The sequence below is a fragment of the Lipophrys pholis genome (genome assembly GCF_963383615.2).
Source record: "Lipophrys pholis genome assembly, chromosome: 2".
Classification (NCBI taxonomy): Eukaryota; Metazoa; Chordata; class Actinopteri; order Blenniiformes; family Blenniidae; genus Lipophrys; species Lipophrys pholis.
The window spans coordinates 4308471-4333081 of NC_137636.1; the positions used below are offsets into that span (position 1 = coordinate 4308471).

The following is a 24611-nucleotide window of genomic DNA, read 5'->3' on the forward strand; positions in this document are numbered from 1 at the left end:
AGCAAGTGAAAAAGAAAGGAGATCCTTTCCTCACTTCCGGGGCCTCGTACACAGGCTGAGGACGCCTACTACTGTTAATCAATCACTGCAAAGATGGACGAAACCTGGAAAAAACAAAGGTAGTGGTTTGCATGCGCTGCTCCCATTGGCTGAATCAGACCCCACTGGTTTTCAGTAAAAAGAAAATAAATAAATAAATACACGTTTTATTAAAAAAAAAATAAAAAAAATGTATTCAGGTTAATTTAACAGATTAATTTCTATTAATCATGATTAATCATGATCAATCATTCATTTTCAATCTACACTAATTGTGTTTTATTTTGCATGAGGAAACAGACTCAAGAAAGAAAGGATTATATCTGCGCTTAATGTACTTTTACACTTATTTTTCGAAGCATTCATCCACATTAATGTGTTGCCGTTACTCCTTTTTTTTCCAGCAACTAACTTGTTGTGGTAATTTAAGCTGGAAGTGCTTCAGTGAGTAGAAAAATGTGGACGGTACTACCAGCTCACTGCCTGAAAACACGTTTCAAATCATTCATCACCGCAGATAGATTCACTGCATCGTTATTAATAACATTCATACTTGGCAGAGTCTGGATGTCCATCCATCCACTGGAAGCATCTTGGGGTTTAGTGTCTTGCTCAAGGACACTTCAACACATAGACAAGCAGAGATGTGAGTCCAACCGGCAACCTTCCTATTGGCAGACGACTGCTCTACCAACCGAGCCACAGACATGATATAGACAGATGCTTAATGGATTGATGGATGGACACACGGAGGGACGGCTCTCCAGTGGACGGTATGAGACACCTTTGGTTAAACAACAAGAAGCTGTTCCAGACAAACAGACTGAGGCGGGAATAGTTTTCTATATTAGCAACTTTAATTGAATTGTTCTGGTCAACAAACAGGAGAAAGGCAGAATGTTAAACAGTTTGATTCAGATCCACGGTGTTCGCGTTAACACTCTGCTGACAGAATCTGAGCTGACAAGAACCAGAGATATAAAAACGGAGTGAGAAATGTCGGCGTGACGAAGACAGGAGTGCTGATGGTTCATGAAATGTGGTCCTACAGTGAATTCACCTCCAGCTACTTCCAGACCTGCTGAACGTCACGACTGTCACACTGGAGTCAACAACGCTACGAAAAAAGACCAAGAGACTCGCTCCACAATCACTACACCACTACACTACACCCGCTGGGAGGGGGGGGAGGGGGGGGGGGTGGGGGACCATCTGCTGGAGGAAATACTACTACACTACACTATCAGGGGGCACAGGGGTGGGGGGGGGGGGGGTTGAATCAGGTTTCACGGAGCTTACAAGGAGTTTTTCCAGTGGACATTGGAGGGTCGAAGGGCGTCACGGATTATTTATTTTTTTATTTTTTGGGGGGGGGGGGGTTTCAAAGGCGGTCTCAGGGGGGCTCAGCCTGTGCTTGAATAAACAAAGCACAAAAAGAGATTTTATTTAAAGACTTATTTTCTTAAAGAATGTAATTAAAGCAGGTTCAGGAGATTTGATTCAAACTGCAAACATGAGAGGGCAAACAAGCTGTGTGTGTGTGTGTGTGTGTGTGTGTGTGTGTGTGTGTGTGTGTGTGTGTGTGTGTGTGTGTGTGTGTGTGTGTGTGTGTGTGTGTGTGTGTGTGTGTGTGTGTGTGTGTGTGTGTGTGTGTGTGTGTGTGTGTGTGTGTGTGTGTGAGACACACACCTTTATTTTCCCTCTTTATAAATCCACCCTGTGTGTAATGAGAAACTTCTTCTCTGTTTAGCAGATGTTTTAGCCTCTTCAGACTGTCCTCCTCCACACCGCCCGAGTCCCTGTCTGGGCCATCTAGGTTCCCTCCAGACCCCCTCCACCCCCTCCACCCCCCCCCCCCCCCCCCCCCCAGCCCCACACACATTATTACACTTCTACCAACTTGGCCTGCCAAGTCTGACCACTAGGGGACACTCAACAAAAAGACGAGGAGTCACTGCAAACTGTCGACACAGCAAGAGAGACACAGCTCAGAACCCCCGAGACCCGAATGCAGCAGGACTGAAGGACACACAGACCTGAACCAGATCCAGATCCCAGACCCAGATCCTCCTCTGACCCTCCTGAACCCGATCGTCCACACGTGGATTTAAACTCATTTCTGTGGCTCCACTTCCATTTAAATGCAACTTTAAAGTATTTGAATTAATTTAGAGAAACTATAAGAGAGTGTGTGTGTGTGTGTGTGTGTGTGTGTGTGTGTGTGTGTGTGTGTGTGTGTGTGTGTGTGTGTGCATGGAGTTCAGAGGAGTGTGTTCAGAAGTGTGTCTCCTTCAGCAGATCCACATCCTCCATCTGAAGGAGTTCAAGCTGCGTTAAATCCAGATTCACATCAGAGTTTGTAAAATATTAGTCAGAAATGTGTTAAATTCTAGTATTATTCACTCAGTACTTCTTTTTTAATGCTCAGTTGGATTTTTCTAGATATTAGGTGTCGGTCGAGTTACAGATTGGTCTTTAAATCCAGAATGAACCGGTCGTACCTCCAACACTTTGTTCATTTTAATTCTTCTGTTGATTAAATTCGTATGAACTTACGAACAGTTTTTCTTTGTGATTACTTTAATCTTCAGTTTATTGATTTAGGTCTTACTGTCCTCTGTATCCACGGCAGAGACAGTTATGTGGACAAAATGCCATGATAGAGGACACAACGATGGTCTGAGAGCAGCTTGTTGGGGGACTTTGACCCACAGGGACCCAGCCAGGGGTCACAGGGTGGGGGTGGGGGTGGGGGTGGTTAGGGTTAGTGTTGGAGGCGCGCGGGAAGCTTCAGCAAACAAACTCCTGCCTCATGCGGATGATCTGCAGTAGAGCGGCCTGGACGTCCTCGTCCATGTGACCCTGTGAGACAAACACAAGAAGTCCAGTTAACAGAACCTGGAATTAAAGACTTATCCAATCCCAGACGGATGGATGGATGGATGGAGGGATGGATGGAGGGATGGATGGAGCTCACCTGTGCTGCGCTGAGCAGGTGAGTCCGGTAAATAGAAACCACCTCTCTGTGTTGCCTCTCAGCATCCTTCATCAGGGCAAAGAGGAGAAGAAAATACAAAACAACAAATTTTAAAATAAAATCTACCGCGTATTAAGTGTGTGTGTGTGTGTGTGTGTGTGTGTGTGTGTGTGTGTGTGTGTGTGTGTGTGTGTGTGTGTGTGTGTGTGTGTGTGTGTGTGTGTGTGTGTGTGTGTGTCTTACAGCCAGCTGCTGCTGCAGGCTCTTGATCTGAGCTTGGAGTGTGTCGATGTGCTGCGTCTGCCTCTTGTGCGGCGTGTTGCTGGTGTAGGCCAGCTGAGACAGACCGTTCAGAGCCTGCTTCAGCCGCTCTACGTCCACCAGCAGCTCTGTGATCTGAGAGAAAGGAAGTAAAGTAACCACAGTGCGTTAACGCCAATGTTCCACATAAAGTCAAAGGCTTTACAGACAAGAATCATTTCAAATAAAGTGCTTGGATTTTCTCTTTAAATGTCATGGAGACCTGGTTTACTGCTACTTCTACTACTACTACTACTACTACTTCTACTACTACTACTATCTCTGGATCAGTGTTCTTACCTTCTTGTCTTTGGCCTCGGTCTGCTGGGCGGATGCCTGGATCCTCCTCTGCAGGTCACAGATGGTGCTCAGGGACTGGTCGTACCTCTCCTTCAGCTCTCGGACCTCCCTCTCGATGGCCCGTCCCTTCTCCTGGACCTCCTCCGTCTCTGTCCTGGCTCTGCTCTCGCCTCCTCGGGCCTGCGCCGCCTCCTGATGAGCTTCCTCGCACTCCTGCGCTAAGCTGAGCAGCTTGTTGCCGAGGCTGGCCGTCTCCTCCTCCAGCTGCTGCTTCTCCTTCTCCACCTGGTTCATCTGGTCCTCCTTGTAGTGCACCTCCTCCAGGGCCTGGGTGGCCCGGAGGAGCTCGGACTGCAGGGCGGAGACGTCCTCCGCCCTCTGGGCGCTGTTCTCCTCCTCCTCTCGGAGAGCCCTGTGCAGCTCCCGGACCTGGGCCTCCAGGGCCTCCTTGGCTTTGTGCTGATCCCTGCGGAGCTCCTGCAGCTCCTTCTGTAAGGAGGCGGCCCTGTGCGCCTCCTCCTGCTGAGCCTCCCGGGCCTTCTTGCAGTCAGCCTGGGCCTGCTGCACGACGTCCTGGAGGCTCTGCAGCTCCGAGTCGTAGGTGGCGATCCGAGTGAGCTCGGACTTGAGGCGCTCCTGCAGGTTCTGGATCTGGGAGGTGTTGGAGGTGTGCTCCTCCTGAAGCTCGGCGTTGTGGAGCTTCTCCTCCTGCAGCTGCTGCTCCGAGATGATCAACTTCTGACTCATCTCCTCGTATTTGGCCTGGAGCTGCTCCTGCAGCTCTCGGTGCTTCTCCCCGCTCTCCAGCGCGGACTCCAACCTCTGCTGGACCGCCTCCTTCTCCTCCCTCAGCTTCTCCGTCTCCTGCTGGATGCTTTCTGAGGCAGATTTCTCCTGATGGTACTTCTCCTCCACCTCCAGCAGCCTGGCGCTCAGCTCCTTCACCTGTGTGCTGTAGGAGCTCTCCTTCTCCTCCGCTGCAGTCAGAGGGACGAACTTGGACAGAATGGCCTCCTGGATGGTGTCCAGCTCTTTCTTCTGGGCCTCCAGTTCCTGAGTGAGCTTCAGGACTTCCTGCCGAGCCGCCGTGTGCAGCGCTGAAGCTTCGTTCGCTCGGTTCTCAGCCTGGACGGCGGCGGCGCTCAGCCTGTCCGTGACTTCTCGGTGCTCTCTGACACTAACGTAGTCCTTCTTCATCGCCAACGAAACTTGATCCAGCTGCTCTTTCAACTTCTCGTTTCCTTCTTTCACATTCTTCAACTCTTCTTCTCTCTCTCTCTCCCTGGTCTCCATCTTCGACGTGCCCTCCTTCGCCCTCTCTAAGGCGGAGTTTAACTCCGTCCTGACCTGCTCGTGCTGCAGTCGGGGGACGTACTGTCCGTCCAGGCTCTGCTGCAGCTCTTCACACTCCCTGTCTCGGTCTTCGCATCTCTTCTGCAGCAGCTGAAGGGTCTTCATGAGCTCGGAGTTCCTCTCCTCCACCGCCTCCATGTGACTCTGCTGCTTCTGGCTGTCGCTGCTCAGCTGGCTGACCTTCTCCTGCAGGCTGCCGCTCTCCGCCTGGAGCTGCTGCACCTGGGCCTCCGCCTTCCCGCACTGCTCGCTGGCCTCCACTAGTTTGTCCTCCAGCTCCTCCAGAGCGGCCACCATGTTGCCGCGGACGTCCTCGTGCTCCTTCAGGGGGATGAAGTCCGCCTCCATCCTGCTGCTGAGCTCCTCCAGCTGCTCTCGGAGCAGATCCCGCTCCTCCTCGCTCTCCTCCACCTCCTGGATCAGAGCCTGGCTCTTGGCCGTCACGTCCACCAGCTTCCTCTTCAGGGAGGCGTTCCGCTCCTCCAGGGCAGCCTGGATCCTCTGTTGCTCCTCGCTGGAGGAGGCTCCCGCTCCTCCCTGAGACGACGGACTGTCCAGCCTCCGGTGGAGCTCCGCCACCTCCTCCAGGACCCGGTCGTAGTCTTCTCGGAGCTCGGCCAGCTGCCGCTCCTTCTCGTCCACGGCGTTGCTCAGCAGGTTCTTCATGTTGTCGAACTTCTCGGCGGGGACGGTGCCGCCGTGTTTGGTCTGCGCCTCCTTCAGGTGAGTCTCCACCTGCGAGAGGGCGTCGGCCAGCTCGTCCCGATCCGCCGTCAGCGCCGTCAGCTCCCGGTGCAGCCGCTCCGTCTCGGCTGCCAGCTGGCTCTCGCTGCTCTTGTACTCCTCCAGGGCCTTCTCGCTCTGCTTCAGCCGGTTCCGGACCCGGCCCACCTCGGCCGACGCCCCCTCGTACTTGGTCTTGACGTCTTGCAGCTGAGCGCGCAGCTCCTCGCTGGCCTGTCCTCCCAGGTGCTCCTTCACGGCCACCACGTGCGCCTGCAGCTGTTTGACCTTACACTCCGAGTCCAGCATCCTCTTCTGGACGTCTCCCAGAGCGTCCTCCAGCTCCTGGACCTGCCGGTCCGCCTGCTTCTGGACCGCGTCCCGACTCTGGACCAGCTCCTGGCACTCTCGGTTCTTCCTGTTGAGGGCGGACTGAAGCCGGGCCGTCTCCTCCTCCGCCGCCTGCTGTCTCCTCTTCACTGCATCCAGTTCACGACGAAGAGCGTCCAGTTCAGAGGGGATGTCCCAGCCCACCGCGGGAGGACTCTTCTCTGGTCTGGACAGCGAGCGGGACATCGGCGGATTCTGCAGCATCTGAGCACATCAAGACAAGTCTACATGTCAGAAAATATCTCGTAATTTTTATTCGGGATATCGTTTGTGTATAAAGTACGAATTAGGTTTAATGGTATTTATTATGTATTATGAATTTCCTTAATGTACCACTGGAGGGCGCTCTACAGGAATTCCTTTTCACACTTGATAGTCTTATCAAGTTGTTTATTAGGAATAAAGAAATTATACTTACGTGTTCAGAATCCAAACTGTGAGCTTGTTTGACCAGAAGATTTTCTTTACCTGCAGAAAGTATTTCATTAACTCATATTCCGCTGAAGCAAAAATATAATAACAACATCGAAGAGTCACTGACCTTTGATAACAGACTGTCCAGAGTACTCCCCCTGTGAGGACACACAGAGAAACACTCAACATGTAAGAATCAAGAAGAATAAATCACGCTTTTACCTTTAGAAGAACACTTTTAAAGAGGTGATAAACTGAAGCAGAACCACAGTGAGTTACAATACAGAAATCAATCTAAATGATAAAAACGACAGATGCTGAAGTTTTCAGATAAAAATCAAGTCAAACTCACCAGCGTGCTGCGGAGTTGGACCTTGACGGTTTCTCGAGCTGCTTCGTCTCTTTCTTTGGAGTTCAGTAAAACCTTCAGCTGCTCCTTCTGAGGAGAGGAGAGGGGAGAGGAGAGGAGAGGAATCAGCACCGCTTCACAGGCACTCCGATAGAAAATAATCAGCAGATTACCTCCAGATTATTTACAGGCTACCTTCAGGTTATTTACTGGTTATCTCCAGGTTATTTACAGGTTGTCTACAGGTTATTTACAGGTTGTCTCCAGGTTATTTACAGGTTGTCTACAGGTTATTTCTAGGAGGTGCTTCTTTGGATGATTTCACAGTCCGTAAATTAAATTATTTCGAAGCTACAAAAACAGTCTGGTGCTTGTCAGATTATTTACTCAGGACTTTTATACAGATTTTGTTTTGGTCTCATAAAAGCTGAGAGTTGAGATAATATTTACTTGTATTGTGTCACTGCTGTTTGAAATCGAATAATCTGCAGGCTTATCAGAGAGGAAACATCCAGTGTGACATGATTACCTCTTTGTGAGTGTCTTCTGCAGCCATCTTCTCCTGCAGAGTAAAAATATCAAAATACTTCAGTGAAATTCACCAGTTTGATTCAGTCAGATTACCTTTTTATAAATTGTGGACTCCATGTTCAGACCACCGACCTGCTGCAGCGAAACCGAGTACACATGTTTTATTTATAAGGCACATTAAAGCTGTTTTAGTCTGTGAAGTACAGAGTCACATACTGCCTCGTTTATTCTCAAAGTGAGAGGAAACTTCTACATTTTGGATAAAATTTAGACCAAAAAAAAAAAAAAAATATATGAAAAAGTGTTGCGCTGAGGTCCTTTTTGAACAGGAGTCCAGACATAAAATCTCAACATACTGAAAATACACAAATGCAAATAACTACGGTAATGACATCAAATTAATGAAAGCATTGAAACCAGACAGTCAGATACAATATTTTGCTAAAAGGATGAAATGATCTATAATAAACCAAGTAAAGTCAAACCAACAAATGGAGAGAAAATAATGCATATAACAGGTGTAAATCCACTAATATTTAAAAGTGGCAAATAGAATTAAAGGACAGACTGAAGGCTCAAGACTTTGGACCCTGGTTCTGGTTCTGACCTGGTCTTCACCTGTGTGAGGTTGTGGATGGAACATGTTCTGGTTGTGACTCGGCTCTGACCTGCGTGAGCTGCTGCTGCAGCATGTTGACCGTGTCCACCAGATTTTTCTGCTCCAGATGAAACTTCCTCAGACTTTCTTGAAGGGTCTCGTTCTGCCGCTCCAGATCCTGACGAACACAAACGTCCATTAAAGAACGTTCACAGAGACTCCCAAACATTTAGTCTGGTCCGTCTGACGTCCTGGTGCTCTCGCTCACCTGTACGGCTTGGTCTCTTCTGCTGGCTTCCGCTGCCTCTGTCCTGTCCACTGAATACTGAGGAAGAGGAGGAGGAAGAGACAGGAGCTTTAGCAAAATACACAACAGAACCACCAGAGGGCAGTCACGTCTCACAGAGACACAAACTGCTCAAATGGCTGTGAAAAGTGGCAGAAAGGGAGGAAAACACAGAAAAGGAGGTTTGAAAATATCAAAATCGAGCTCTGAACATCTCTGACCTTCACCATTATTAAAGGAAACGTCACTCTCAATGAGTATTCATCATTATGTGTGAAAGCATTGAAATACAATATCTTAAAACTTTAAGTAGTTTTCATATAAATCATTAAGTGTTTGTTAATTTAGTCAGTGAGTTCCTAAAACATGACTTCATTGCTTTTTAATTCCCTCAGACTTTTTCACGTTACTTCTCAGACTCTTGCCCAGCTCACAAGGATGAGGTTGAGGTTCAAGGACGGCCGTTGTCATTGTCTTGTGACTAAAGACAACCTGCAATCAAATTCAATCATTTTGTTCACCGTTCAATCGGCACACAGCCAACTTCATAGTTTATTAGATTCATGTCGTACAGTGGAGCGGGCCGTGAAATTATAACATAGTTAAAATTGCAGTGTGTGTGTATGTAATGAGTAATGCGTGTATCAGACCCAATACTGGTATCGATGTCGGTGGTATCTTATCGGTGCATCCCTAACCTGACATAGTCTGAAGGATTACCTGTCGTTTCCACTGCTCGATCCTCGCAGCCTCTTTGTCTGAAAACAAGAGAAAACAGGTTCAAGCTCCATTTTCCTTCAAATCTCATTAATAACATCTCAGTTTACCAAGAAAGGCTCAAAGATCAGCAACATGCAGACTGAAAAACATCTGGATGAAAAGATCTGATCAAAATCTAAAACCTAATGAGAAAACATAAGAAAACCTTTTCAATCCAAACTGATTCAGATAATCAATTATCATATTTTCATGAATTAAATCAATAAATTCAAGCTGGTTTGACTCTGACTTTAGTTTCTTTTGGCTCCTTATTTAACTCCAGTGTCAGTTTAATGTGTTTTTTTTGGTGAATTGTAGTGTTTTAACAGCTTTTCAGATCTTTTATTTCACCCTGTTTCAGTTGGAATTCAGTCTGGATTTCTCTGCTCTGCTTTTCCCCGTTTTTTAAAGTTCTTTTGCCAGATTATGATATAATTTCATCCTGGTTTTATCTCCATTTTTACGGTCTGATTTTCGACCTTAGTTATTCAGGTTTCAGGCTGCGTTCTCTTTGGATGAAGTCCTTTAGTTTGTTGAATAAACTGTTTCCAGTCTGGTTCTTGACTGAATTTGACCTTAAAGTGTGTGTTTGATGGAGAGTTTTCATCCTGTTCTTGTTCTTTGTGCCAGGCTCAATCAGACTGTTGTATAACATGCTTTCAATGTCTATTGCCTTTTGTCCTCATTTGTTGTAATTTATAGATATCTAGCTGCAGACAGATGTTGCTGTACTGTATCAAATCCTCATTCTGCTCTGAGGACTAATAGAAATGTTCACATGATTTATCCAAACACACAGAGAGAAAAGAGAAAGTAGCTGAAGCTTATGTGCTTCAGACTGTTTGGACTTCACAGTTTAAGTAGAAATCCCAGGTGACTGGAGTGAGATGAGGCTTTTTAAATGTGTCTTGTTAATAGATTCTTAGAAGACTTTGAGGTTTGGTCTCGTCTGACCTCTGGTGGCTTTGTCCAGGTAACTCTTGACCAATGAGACGAGCTCCTGGTTCTTGCTGAGTCGAGCGTAGTGATAGGCGTCGTGTCCCAGCCCGTCCACGGCCTTCACCTCGGCGCCGCTCCGCAGCAGAACCTCCACGGCGTCCTTACAGCCGAACTCGCAGCCCAAGATCAACGCCGTCCTGAGTGGGAGCGAGGACAGATATAAAGAACAGGAAATATCGGGGTTATACGGCTGAAAAAAGAAGAAGTGTCAAGGATTTATTTGTGTGTGTGTGTGTGTGTGTGTGTGTGTGTGTGTGTGTGTGTGTGTGTGTGTGTGTGTGTGTGTGTGTGTGTGTGTGTGTGTGTGTGTGTGTGTGTGTGTGTGTGTGTGTGTGTGTGTGTGTGTGTGTGTGTGCCTATAACATGTACAAATATGCTCTCATTCATGATTTTCCTCTTTTCTTTCGTCTCATTTTTACTTTGCTGACGCATTTTAAAATCCTTCAATCGATCAATCATTAAACCTCCTCAAACAGTAAGAACCAGAACCTTTCACAGAATTAAAACAGGTCTTTAAATAAATGTGAGGTAGACTCTAAAACACAGGTTTACTGCCTGCAGAGGAAACAAAACGATGCGTGACAAAGATCTGACTGTTTCAAGAGGAACAGGAAGGAAGAGATTTAAATTTCAAACTGAAAATCATCCTGTTCGTCTGAAGGACTCCACCTTCTCCACCTTCTCCACCTTCTCCACCTTCTCCACCTTCTCCACCTTCTCCTGGTTGAGACTTTGATGGTTTCACAGAAGAGCAGGAAATCCGTGGAGCGAGTCCACTTAACTGGATTAAGTTAGAAATATTACGCGAGTTGCTCGATCAGTGTGAATCTTGGGACATGCAAGGCTAATAATGAGTTTGACAGCTCTGATGTCGCCGGTCCAGCAGATTACTCAGGCGGAAACAACCTGACAGACATTTAAATGAGCTTGACTGAAGACAAAGTCAGTACTACGCTGACTCAGCATCTCCTCTTTCTATCCACAAACTGCCGATTTAACATACTATTATCACTCTGAGGGTTCGTTTACTCGACAATGGTACTTGCAGTCACTGAGAAGGCGAATTTTTGAAAATCCTCAGGCTCCATACTGAGTAGACGACGGGTAGGTTGCTACTGCACATGAGCACCACGGCCGGAATAAAGAGTGGTTCTGCACATGCTCAGTAGATTGACAATAACGAGGTTTTCCTCCAGAGTGTCGTGACTTCAAGTCCATATTCTCCTGGGACTTGGTAGTTTTATTTTGACAGTCAGTGTAATGACAATCCAAATGTCCATGTACTCCTATTGTACAACAACATGCTCACTACATCATTTTCAGCATTTCTGTCGTTTCGTTGTGAACAAACATCGTTTTCAAAACGTTGTCATGTAGATGTGAAAGTCTTCTGTCACTTCAAACATTGTGGAGATGCGGCCTGAGTTATAAAATGAGGTATTAGTGTGCTTGCAACTTGTAAAAGTACTGAGGCCACGTTTACATGTACCCGTTTTGTTTTTTGTTTTATTTAAACTGATATTTCCCCCTCTACGATTACAGAACATTCTTCATAGACAAGGGGCCTGCCTGCACACCAGGTTCAGAGCTGCTATGAGCAGCCACACCTGTAGGGGGCAGTGTAGCGAGAAGCATGAAGCTGTGATAGCCAATCAGAATTCTTGAAAAAAACACGTCACGAATTGTGACCTAAATATCCGCCTAAACAGAGACAGAGTTTTTCCAGACCTCCACTGTGGCCGGAGTTTTCAGGAATCATCGTTTGTGGAGCGTCGTGGCTGCGTTTATGTGACGATGCACAACCCAAACGCAGAGAAATATCACAGTTCTTTTCAAATACCCGGTTACGTGTAAACGTCGTATTTTTCTTATTGTAGCATTTAACAACCAATAATGTCATAATTGTCCTTTTTGATGTAATAAAGCCATTATAATTGAGTAATAGTAATAATAGTGTAATAAGACATTTGATTCAATATCTGAATACTGTTTTGACAATAATTTAATAAGTTTTCACATGACTGAGGTGGCATTAAAAATCCTTTTAAGATATAATAACTGCAGCCAATTGTAATAACACATGAATAAGGCCGCATGCGCCGGAGATAGGAGCCTTAAAAGCCACACTGAGGACAAGCAGCTGCTTCAGGTTCAGGTTCTTCCTCTGATCATTTGCATTAAGAGAGAAATGAATTATTGATGGTTCATTTTAAAGCTTTCTTTCCTCCTTCACACACACAGAGAATGCAGCTCTTACTTGCTCTGTTTGTCTCGGATGCTGATGTCCGCCCCGCGCTCCAGCAGCAGCTGACAGATCCGAGGGTGACACATCTGGGTGGCCAGGACGAGGGGGGTCTTACCCTCCTGGGGGGAAAGAAGGCAAACAGAGTTCAGGTGTAAACGTCCATCGGAGGGACACGTGAGCAGAAAGCAGGAGGATTTCTGAACACGGTGAAATGAAGACGGGCGTAAACGTACAAAGTCGCTGGTGTTGACCGAGGCCCCGCTGTCACAGAGCAGCTTCACACTGGAGGGGCAGCCCGCCATGACTGAGGGGGCAAACAGAGGAAACATTCAGCGGTCCACTCTGCCTCTTTCCCACCGACGTGGGTCCAGGTCCAGTTCGGAGGCAGAGCCCGACTTAGCACCAGTTCTTTGTTTTTCGTGACTTTGTGATTCTAAAAACCTTGGCTGGGCCAGACCGAAGCACCGACACGTCAGCGTTACGGGGGGCGGGGTTATCCAGACCGCTGGAAACGCAGAACCGCAGAACCGCAGGACCGCCATCTTTGAAACTACAGCAGAGCCTCTTCATTCATTTATATTTAATTTGCAGTGGGCGCATAATGAAAGCAGCATTGGAATGAGGCTGAGAACCAGAGCTTCCTGACACTGTGGTCTGACACTGAGGTGCAAATTAAGTTGGAGGAGCCTCTTGGACCAGGCAGGAGGAAAGACAGCGGGACACGGCGGCAGCAGCATCGGCAACTCGTCAAGTCCACCAGCTCAACAACCAGCGGAGTCTCTGTTCCCGAGAAGTCTTCTTGTGATTGGGTTTTAAAAAATGCCGGGGTGAATGAGCTGCTCTCCTGACTCATCTGTGTCCTCACACCCCAGCCAATCAGTGACCTGCCATCTGTCGTCAAAATGTCTCCTTGTCTCGGCCCACTTGGAACCACAGTTGAGGAGGTACTACAAAAGTACTTGGTATCAGGTAATAACATGGAATTAACATGTTAAACATCTGATGTAACTCGGCTCTCTGCACAATGACTTGTTCACCTCTGAGTTAACCTTCAGGTTCACTGGAGCTGAGCGTCTCCAGGTCCAAGGTTCAGGGTCTGTCACATCAGAAATGTTGCTGTATTTTTTATAACTCCCCAACAGAAGACTAAACAAACTGCTTCTCAATCAATGTGGAGAACCGATGGCAGATCATGTCCATGTTTTCTGGACCTGTCCCTCTATTCAGACCTTCTGGAAGGACGTAGGAACAATAATTTCAAATATACTGGGTTTTAGTTTCAGCTCAACCTTTACATCTCTTTATTTCGGTCATATTCCTGATGGACTGAGTAAAGACGACAGGGACCCCTTGAAGATTTTGCTGACTGCAAGTAAAAAGGCCATTACAACATGCTGGCTCCAAAAGAACCAGTCCTACTGCTGGCCTTTTTGTTAATATAGTTAAACACCTACATCTCTTAGAACAGATGACCCACTCCATACGACTCCAAAAAGAATTGGGGAAAAAAACTGGTAAAAATGGTGTATTTATTTAGCCAATGAGACATTTAACTTTATTCTGTGTGACATTACATTGTAAAGATGCTAAATTTGCCTTGATTCACTTTCATCCCGTGACCTTATATGTTCGTTCTGTATTGTGTTGTGTTTGTTTACTCCCGTCAATGTAAAAATATTCATAAATAAAAAGTAAAAAAAAAAAGAAAGAAAACGAAATGTTGCTGTACAAAAGCTCACTGTGCTTTTCTGTCTCCAGCAGCTGCGTGAAGCTTTCAGGCCTTTAAACTCAAACATTAACATGCGTACTCTCAAATAATCCAACATGTGGGACCTTTCTGACACTGACTGGACGAAAGTCTTTTCTTTTCTATCAGTCTTACCAGCGTCGTGTAGAGCAGTTCGTCCCTGTAGGTCCACGTTTCCCACGGGACAGTTGAACTGTTGGATGAAGACAATACGTCAAGAAAGGATATGTTTCTGAGTGTGTGCTTCTGTGTGTACTAATGTAGGGGGACTCAGAAATCCCAGGTAAATTTTTTTTTGCCATTTTACTCATGTATATATTATTCATGATTTATCTGCTTTAAACATTTAGACTTTTTAAGACATTTTGGTTGTTTTCCAATTCAGGCTTCTTCTTTTTTTTTTCGAACAATTTTACCTCCTTCACAAGAATAAAAGAGGTTTTTTTGAATATTTGTCTTTTTACACGCAAACTTTCTTGGCGTTTTGGGGTCTGTTTATACGACAGCGGTGCTCGAAGCCACTGAAACCCGCAGTCGACGCTCGAGCTCTCTTGCGTACCCAAGACGTTCCTGACGCATGACGTCAAGTCGTACTCACCACGTCGTATCGAGGAGCTTTCAGGAGTACGATTGCTCCGTGCAGTATCGGATCCAATACTGGTATCAGTGCATCTCTAATTATAATTATTATTATTATCATAGCTCATTCATACCTGCTGTGACTGGCACTTCTTTCCCCCCGTGCCGTCAGTTGAAATTATAGAACGTTAATTGCATTTTTGTGAATTAATCAGTTCAGTTCATAACAAGTTTGCAGAGCATGAATTCTCCGTGTACAGAAACATTCTTTACTGAATTCCCCGGTCGGTTCTGCAGGCCTGATTTTGATGTTTCTGTGCCGTAAGAGTAGAAGGAGAATGTCGTCGTAAATATGGTTGATTTCTAGACAGTGGACGCTGAGGGTCCGCGGCAGGCGGGTCATATTAGGCGACGCGGTGCTGTGCTGAAATGCCGGTGACATCTCTACACACTGAGTCAGCTGCCGAGCCGCGATGAGGCTCCGCTATGAAAGCCGTGAGGACTCAATGCTAACAGGGCCTGATGTTGCTGGGTAAGCTTGGCTGGCGGCGTGGAGCCCCTCCTCTATAAAAACCCCACTCTCTCCAGCAACAGGGGCCAAAAATGAGCAGCACGCTCAAATGACAAGAGGGGGGGTGGGAGCCCCCGGCAAAGCCTGGAGGGGGGGGGGGGGTATTCTAGACCTTGAGGGTCCGACAGAGCGAGATGGCCGAGGCGGTGGGTGCTATGTCTGGCGTGATGACGGCACTAAGAATGGACGGCAGGTTGGCAGAAGGATCGGCGTGTCAACGCCGCTGACAGCCCCCGCCAACATTAGATCATAGCCATGCAGCACTACGAGGCCACAGATTGCTCCTCGTTGTAAAACCAGGCATGCACCGATACCGATACCAGCATCGGTTCTGATACTGCACGGAGTACTCGCACTCGGAAAAAAGATCTCCGATACAAACCCGGTGAAGCATTACGTGACGCCGTGCGTCAGCAACGTCGCCCGCAGGTACACAAGAGAGCACGAGCGGTGTACACAATTTGGAGATTCTTTAATATTAATCAGAAAGACAAAAGTAAGACAGACTGTAAATTATGAACGTGTGCCGCGCAGACAAAGTGCGGTGGTGGTACGCGGCATCACACAGCCTTTGCACATCGTTTGCGTATGGAGTATGAAAAACACTTTATGGCATTTTAATAAGTAGTAATACTGGTACTCAGTATCAACAAGTAGCTAAAGGTTAGAACCTTTAAAAAAGTGGTATCTCTATTGTAAACACAGATCAAATCCTGTGGCGGAGGGCAGTGACTTGTGGAGTGAGCCGAGCACCAGGCAACAGTTATTTATGGGGTCAGGCCTGGGGGGGGGGGGGGGGGGCAGTATCTGACCAATGATGTGCGAGTATCTGCAGCTCATTACCTGCAGGAGCTTCTGCACACACAGAGAATGTCCGTTCCTCGAGGCCAGATGAAGAGCGTTTTTACCTGAGAGGGAAACAAAACGGTAAACCCAACAACATCCATAGTATTTTTAGAGGTGCGTGACATTGCAACATACAACCACTGCTCAGTTCCACCTCCAACCTTTCACCTCATATTGAGCTGCTCCACAGGAGAGAAAAACATCCAGCTTCCATGGATTTTTCTCTTTTTTTTTTGTACATATCCAGAGTCAGTTTTGCCCTGTTTAAGAACTGAAAGGCTCACTCTTGTCAGACTGCATGCTTTCCCATGTGAACCTTCCCCTGAGCTGTACGATTTATTGAATCTTTGTCGTTATCGTGATATCAACACATGCAGCTACCAATCGGATGGAGTCCGACACACAACAGGTCACCGCTGGGGGGAAATAAGGGGCAAGCCTTTGCGTCACGGTAGTGTTGCCAATTCGTGGCCCAACATACTGAACTACATCGTTTTTAGGGATTCTTGAAACATCATGAACGGGAATGAGAGAATTTCTTATAATTAAACGGCACTAAATTTGCACACATTTTTGTGAAAACTGCCGAGTCTTTCTGACATAGCCTGACCAAGGTGAGCCTGGCAATCTGAATTGAGGGCAACTCCTGCATTAGAAAGTAATTCTCTGTTACTGCTGGAGAAACAAAAACAAAAAACACTTAAAAGTCCAGTTACAGTAGTTTTTGTTGCCCTCAATCTGAACTCAAAGGCTCACCCAGAGCTTTTATTTTTGTATTCACTGCAGTTCTGTTGAGTTTATGAGACACAGCGCAGAGATAAAGGCATAAGTGAGCCTGCCAGTCTTTATCCAGGGCATCAAATCTCCCACACCAGGAGAGCAAAGTTCAGTTGTACAAGAGCTCAGTGAGAGGTCAGCCTGAGGTGGAAACGGAGACGTTTACCAGGTCATAAGAGGCTCTCGTGTATCTCTCTGAGCGCACGCACGCACGCACGCACGCACGCACGCACGCACGCACGCACGCACGCACGCACGCACGCACGCACGCACGCACGCACGCACACAGAGTTAAACTGATGCTTTTTTATGATAGGTTATTTTATCAATGAAATTTGTTTACTTCGCACTGAGATAAATTAAGTTTTAAAAATATGTTTCAAAATAAGAGTTTAAAAAAAAAAGTTTCACATAGAAACACAAGATATACAAACAGAAACACACACACACAAACACACACGGAATCACACAAAAAGACTGCACACAGAGCGCGCACACAGACACGTACAGAAATACACACACACACACAAAGACACACAATGAATACACACACTCTGCGGCACATACAAATCCATGTACGTGTGACTCTAAAGATGTTTTCACAAAGCTCATTACAGACACGAGTCACTTTATACTCCATAGTAATGCCGCATACCCATTAGCACATGTCTGAGCTGTTGCGTTTGCTGTCATCTCATCCGTTTCCATGATCTCACTTTGAATATTTGTTGATAGTTGAATTGGGAGGGGTTTTTTACAGTCCAAATGAAAACAACAGGATGGCGAAACGTCACGGTGAATAAAATACATATCAACACTGGACGTCTTCCTGATCCAACTTCCGTCTGTCAGTGCTTCTCTCTCAGGGGGGAAATAATAAATTCCATTAAAGTCCGACAGTGGAAGTCAATCCATCAGAAACGGGAACATTAATGGACTCGCTGTACTGCGACGTCTCCGTCTTCCCACAGTTGATTAACTTTAAATAAAACATTACGCCCTCCCCGACTCATGCAGTTACAAATCCTCAAATGAGAATGAAAACCTATATATAAAATGTACAGGTCGTGAAATAGAAAAGCTTTTGCCTTGAATCAGGACATGAAGTTACTTCCAGGCGTGTTGCTTCTCTTCCTGTGCTTCTGTTTGAAGTGTTGGGGATAATTGTGACGGGCCTTTATAGAGCTTAATTTCACATGCAATTTATTCTGACACAATAAGGAGAATTAGCTTATCTGCAGCCGAGCAGAACAAACACGACCAATGAAACCAATTTTCTCTCATTGTCGTCGTTCACCAGCTAGACTTGCTTTCTTCTGCCCCCGGAAACCTCATCTACCCTCAGAGGCTCCATGGCCGGTTTTACAGCTTCAAACATCCAGACGTTCTCGAAAACAATGAAATCTACGGTTATGGTGTCAGCTCAAAAACACCGGTTTAATCCTGCAGTGAGACCAACTGAAGCTAACCACGACTTCATGCTAACGGCTAAGCCCATGCTAATTGCTAACGCACTCTAACGGCCCCAGGCTATTTGCTAACCCCCAAGCTAACTGCTATGACAGGCAAACGGCGAACCCCAGGCTAACTGCTAATTGCAGGGTAAGCGCTAACCCCATGCTAACTCTCTAACGCCAGGCTGCTGATGATCCAACAATGACATGATGATGATTAAAAATTACTTTTTTTAAATCCACTGTTATTTAAGTTTTACAAATGCTATGCTGCTATAACCATGTTAGACATTTTAGCTGGTATTTTCTGCGATTAACCATTTTGGCTGTTTTCTGCTTTAGTCACTTTAATCTGTTTAACAGGTTTTTTTTCTGTTTAGTCATTAAAGCTTTTTATTTTTCAAGCTCTTACAGTCATTTTTGTTGCTTCATTTAAGCCACTTCATTAGTTTTAGCTACTTCAGAGGTCTTTTGGTGGGTTAACTTACAGTTTGCTGCTGTTGGTAGTTTAGCCATTTTAGCTCTTAAAGTAATTGTTGCTACTTTACTTAGTTTAAGCATCTACAATATTTTGTTGCTTTAACTGTTCCTTGACGTTTTATCTATTTTAGCTGTTTGGGCTTATTTTTATCTGTTTTTTGTTTAAATTCTCTTCACTGTTTAATTGCAGCGCTCACCTCACATTGTGCACGTTGAATTAAACTCATCATCTGACATGCTGGTGTCCAACAGCTAATCAATTTGTGCTTTGAAAGCGATCTCAAGATATTTAAGGTGGTATTGCACTGTACTGCACCAGATGGCTTTCAGTAATTTTTTACTGAGGGGACGGATGTGGAAAATACTTGAAAATCGCACCTGTAGCATCGCTGGCTGTGATGTCCACATTGTGTCCTAGGATGATGTTGAGACAGTCGAGGTGTCCTCGCGTTGCCGCCAAGTGGAACCTGTGAGACGGGGAAAACAAGCCGGGAGTGAGACGGATGTATGCGGTGGCACACAGCCGAGAAGGGCAAGTGAAAAAGTGATAGGGTGTAAAGAGACGAGGCAGAGGATGAAACTTAAGGACAAGAGAGGAGCCGCGGACAGGCGCCCGGCTCCTCGCTGTCGGCAGCATCAGCATTCCACAAACTAATGGCATGAAACCCGAAGGTTCGTACAGATGTACCACAACCTGGAGCCTAAAAACACTGATTGTATCTCTTATCAGCTTCTCATAGTCTTGATTCCTGTTAACGAGTTGGAGTTCGAGTGAAAACGCATCCGTTTTTGCATTTTCATTTCAGATAAACTTGGAAATTTACATGGCAAAGTTTGGAAAACGATGTCGTTGGCCTGCCAGGCCACGAGTTAACGCTGGAAATTGTTTTTGTAATGAAACCACACATGCACACGCACACGCACACACGAATGCAGAGATCAATACACTATAAACCTTAACAATGGGAGTATGCAGGCATTCGTAGGGACAGATGGTGAATTGGTGAGATGAGAATCTCAACTATAAAATTACCAATATGGATTATATGACTAGAATATTAACTGAGAGTCATGACACTCTGGAGGCCGCCATCTTTGTTATTGTCCATCTATTAGCAGAACAGAAGAACTATTTACAACGGCAGTGGTGCACATGTGCACAAGCGTTTTTAGAAAGTTCCACCTTGGGAGCCGTATATAAAATGTTGCGTTTTCAGTGGCACTTGAAATCGTTTCCACGGCAACAATTTCACTTGAAATCGTGCAAAAGGGCCCTCAGTTAGAGGAATGTTGATCGGCAGTAACATTTCTGCCTTCCGGTCCCGTTACCGTAATGTGGCTGAATTAATGGGCTGAAACAAAATAAAAACCATCTACATCACAATTAAGTCAAGATGAAAAATGATCTTTAAAGAGATAAAGTCCTCCCATGATGAATCTATGAGTGTCTAATGTGACTCAGTGAATTCCAGCAGATGCCAAGTGAAAGTAGAAAGTGGATTTTTCTCTCGTTTCTCTTTGAATTAATGATTATGATCCCTCATTCTGCTCCTCCGTGAATTACTCCCTGGTTAAGCAGTTTCTTGCTGCATGTGTTTGCCAACATGCCATTAATCAACACTTGTGACTGGAAACATTCCTGCTGCTCCTCTCTGGTTCGACCGAGCGCAGCACGGTGGCCGGTAGCCGGGGAAGTCTGCGAGGCACTTTGTGTGTAAACTAATCTCAGTCCGCCGGCCATCGAGCCGCACAAACCTGTTTATACACTAACCCCCAAGTATCTGCCAAGGAGACAGCGAGGCTGTCACCTCAACACTGGCGCGGGTATTAAAAGCCGTGTTGATGGCCGGGAGATGTTGGTCCTTTGGGGGGAGCACTGGAGGGTCGCGACCTCTGGCGCGTAAACAGCAGACAGGAAGCAGATCTGAACTATCAAAGTAAGAGCTATAGTGATGTGAGCAGATAGATCAGACACAGTGGCGAGAGGAATCCTTCTGAGAGTCAGAGTTCTGGTCCGAATACTACACTAACTGCTACAGCCTCATGTTTCCATGACAACAGTGGAAGTGCCAAGTTACCATGACTACTGAATACAACGACAAGGCAGGAATCATATTTTCATGACTGCCTAATATGACAACATGAAAAGTGCCATGTTGCCATGACTTCCTAACATAACATAGGAAGTGTCACTTCATGACCACGGAGCATGACAATATGAGTGACATGTTTCTATGGCAACATTAGAGCATCTTGTTTTTATGCCGACAGTGCAAGAAGTTGTGGAGCGACATGTGTCTATGACAACCTGGGAAGCATCATGTTTCCATGACTACCGTGCATGATAGAATGAGGAGCGACATGTTTCCATGACTACCAAACATGACATCATCTGAAGCTTCATGTTTCTTTGACTACTGGGAGCGACCACATTGGAAGTGCCACGTTTCAAACAAGATGAGAAGAAATAGTTTTTGGACAGTTAGATTATTTCACAGACGTTTTTAGTCTAGTTTTTGTGTTTAGTTTAGTGTAACCCAACACATTCACACATTCACACGTTCACATTCTGTCCGTTCATCTTTACACCTGCTCACTGGAGGATTTCAAGTTGACAGTTTACAGTGTACAGCTGCTATTTTAAAAAGAGTGGACGAGTCTATATAACAACCTGTCTCTCTGAACATGGCACACGACCTCTTCTTTTGTTCAGTATTTTATAAAAGCTTCAGTAAAAACTCAATTTGTTTTAACCTCCTCACACTTGTCACACAGACAGGCAGACATAGTCTGTCAAGTTGATCACCTCATCATAAGAAGTCCTCTTATTGATATAGCGCCTAATGAAAAGCCTTTACATGGCAAACCCTCCGTGCTGTGTAACTTCCACAGCTGTTTTATTCACTTTAAATGGACGTGAAATCAGAGCTATGCGTGTTATGAGAGCAGCCGCACACAATAAAGCCTGGGTGGCTTATCACCCACTCCTCGGCCATGTTTCCAGTAAATGAGTCCGTCCTTAGCAGCTGTACGCCAGGCGGAGGTCAGCTCCATGAACTCAGCAGGTCTTCAGACAGAGTACTGCAGACGTGCTTTACTATTGTGTCTGTCATCAGCTTTTGGACCTCTGGTGCCTCGGCTGGAAGTCAGCGCAGCTTTCATGGAAACACGTTTCCGCCCTCAAACAGAAGTCTGGCAGGTTGACAAAAGGCCCACCCCCCTGGTCCGTCCTGGAGCATCTGGGATGTTTCTGAATGAACTAATTCACTGTGATGATTTTAATGACAGCTTGACCTGCTAGTTTATAGCTAAAAAAGCAGCACTGACATTAGTTATCGTGTTTGAAGGAAATGTCAAGAAAAGTTAGATTTATTGTGCAGCAATATCATGTTATCTTCCAATCTAGCAATAAGTTACTAAGAATCACTAAATACACGATTAAGGCCGCATTTCCATGAGGTTTCTAGTGAAAACACAGCATTTTTGTGTTTACGTTTCACAAAGGTTCTGCATTTACAGGGCAACGTTTTGAAAACCATTTCCTTTTACACTGAAACAGCAAAAAAACTAAAAACTGGAGTTAGCATGCCAGGCCACTAGTGGGTGCTGTTGGTTGTTTTCATATTGAAACCACACACACGGGCACTCAGAGAGCAAAACGCTATAACCATTAACAATAGGAGTGTTATTACAGTGACTGTCAACTGTAAAACTACCAAGTCCTGGAAAATATGGACTGGGAGTCATGGCAAGCATTGTTACTGTTGTCCTTCTACTGAGCATGTGCAGAAGAATGATTTACTCTGGTCGCGGTGCACATGACCAGTGGTAGCGTTTCAGAAAAGTTGTGTTTTAACTTTTCCCAGTGTTTTCAAAAAGTTACATGTTGGGGGCCGTTTTCAAAAAGTTGAGCTTTCAGAGGTTCCGAGCAATGAAAGTTTTCGGTTTTCATTCGAACAAGTTGTTGTGTGAACAGGGCCTCAGGGAATATGTCGATATTTGGTTGATTTCCCTTTTAGCATTGTTGAAGTCTTGTTGAGCGTCAGGGTTGAGCTCACACAATCAAACTCTGGTCCATTAAACACTTGTCTGGTCTGTTTGAAGCTTTTGTCCCTTTTCCACACTTTACTGTTGTTATTCCTTGAAAAATAGTATTAATTCCATTGGAGTTGATTCTGACTGACACTAAGCAGTGTGAGGAGAAGCCCGGTTTGTAGAGACAGGTGGGCTCTCGTCAGTGGATACCAGCTCACACCGTAATCTGTTTACTCAGCTGGAAGCTTCCATCAGGCAGTTGAAGCTGAATTCATTATCAGAACACAGTCGGGCTAATCCGGGCCACACCAAATGATTTATCGAGGGGAGGGGGTCACAGTTTGTAATGAGTTTTCCCAACAGTGGTCCGTGATTACATGAAGTCTCCACTGGACATTCCTGTGTCGGCTTCAACAGAGGCCAGAATACCACAGACACATGTCGGCTGTGTGTGGCCCAAAGAGCCAGAAGAGGACCTGCTGACTTCACTTTTGTTTTTGGGTTGTGTACAGTAATCAGGAGAGGAACCTTGTTTTGTCTGCAGGGAAACATCCAACCGAGTTTCACACAGTCTGACTCTGAAACTGGACTTAAGCTAAATTCTGGCAGCCTATTATGAGACCAGACATGTATCAGGTTTGTGTGTATAAATGTGTTGAATCACATGCATGCACACGACCGTGGGGTGTGAACCATCGGCTAAAACCTAAAGGCTGCATGGATAAAAGCTAAAGGCAGACGCTACAGGATTTAAGCTAAAAGCTAACAGTTAGAAGCTAAAGGCTCAAAACTGGAAGCTAAAGGTTAAATGTTAAAAGCTGAAGGCTAAAAGCTACATGCTTAAAGCTAAAGCTAAAGGTTAAAGACAGAAGCTACATGCTTAAAGCTAAAGGCTAAAGACAGAAGCTACATGCTTAAAAGTAAAAGCTAGAGGCAGAAGCTGAAGGCTCAATACTAAAAGGGAAAGGCTGAGGACTAAAGTAATACTGTAGTCAAGACCACCTAACCCCAGACCGAGCATCCAAAGATGTGTAAAATTAAATGAGTTTTTACTTTGTGCTCTTTCCAATTTTCCCACCGTGGCTTTCAAAGTGAAGAGAAGTCTTAACACAGCAATGAAGGTGTTGCCAAATGGGCAAAGGGAATATAAATCTAAGACATTTCTCGTCATTACTCCTTTAGGTTTTGGTTGATATTTCATATGGACAAGTTCGATCACATGCGAAATGTTCATGAAACTACCCACAATGCCTTGCTTACTGGATTCAAGGCGCCGTTAAGAGCTCAAACCTGCGGATTGAGGAAGGCGGTTGATGAATTCACAACAGTCAAAGTCAGCGAGCATCCCAGCATCAGCATTAAAGCCATGCATCGAGAGATTCGCGTAAACTTGCTGCAGAAATCCTAAGAAGTGACGGGATCTTATTGAGAAAAGCAGAATAGGGTTTGACTTTGCAGGTTCTCTTTCCGTTTGGGTATGCTTCTATATCTTAAATCAAAACAAAGACCCAATTCACTACCCCGGCCCAATTAAGAGCAAACTTACTCTTGCTCATTCCAATTAAACCACCCACTGAAAACCCTCTGCACCTTTGCTTCTGGGCTCCACCGCACCAGAGCTTCCTGGTTTAACAAAGCCTTTGTGAAAAGAAACGTGAAGCACGATCCGGAGCTGGAGGGACTTCTTCCATTATCTGGGATCAAGCGGCTAGTGCCTGGTTGCTGCCGGTTAATTTTAGGAAGAAAACAAAATACCTGTGACGGTAAACAGCTCGCGGGAAAGTTTTTCATGGCGGGGCTATCATGGTCAGTAATACAACCATAATAAAGATTTCCGTTAGGGACGTGCATATCCACTG

At 45.6% G+C, this 24611-nt stretch overlaps 1 protein-coding gene across 2 annotated transcripts in view; it reads right to left on the reverse strand.

The window, feature by feature from the left end:
• Positions 1 to 2610: 2610 nt before the first annotated feature.
• uacab (uveal autoantigen with coiled-coil domains and ankyrin repeats b) overlaps positions 2611 to 24611 on the reverse strand; it is a 50029-nt gene continuing 28028 nt past the window's right edge. For both annotated transcript variants that reach the window (XM_080490455.1, XM_080490456.1), the window contains exons 3-19: positions 19096 to 19184; positions 16004 to 16068; positions 14146 to 14203; positions 12497 to 12567; positions 12276 to 12382; positions 9974 to 10155; positions 8981 to 9018; positions 8243 to 8299; positions 8045 to 8152; positions 7375 to 7407; positions 6849 to 6935; positions 6624 to 6654; positions 6501 to 6550; positions 3617 to 6286; positions 3260 to 3412; positions 3017 to 3082; positions 2611 to 2901 (exon numbers count right to left, since the gene is read on the reverse strand). In XM_080490455.1, the coding sequence (XP_080346581.1) occupies positions 2830 to 2901; positions 3017 to 3082; positions 3260 to 3412; positions 3617 to 6286; positions 6501 to 6550; positions 6624 to 6654; positions 6849 to 6935; positions 7375 to 7407; positions 8045 to 8152; positions 8243 to 8299; positions 8981 to 9018; positions 9974 to 10155; positions 12276 to 12382; positions 12497 to 12567; positions 14146 to 14203; positions 16004 to 16068; positions 19096 to 19184 (3937 nt within the window). In that variant the 3' untranslated portion in view covers positions 2611 to 2829. The remainder of the gene's footprint in view (positions 2902 to 3016; positions 3083 to 3259; positions 3413 to 3616; positions 6287 to 6500; positions 6551 to 6623; positions 6655 to 6848; positions 6936 to 7374; positions 7408 to 8044; positions 8153 to 8242; positions 8300 to 8980; positions 9019 to 9973; positions 10156 to 12275; positions 12383 to 12496; positions 12568 to 14145; positions 14204 to 16003; positions 16069 to 19095; positions 19185 to 24611) is intronic.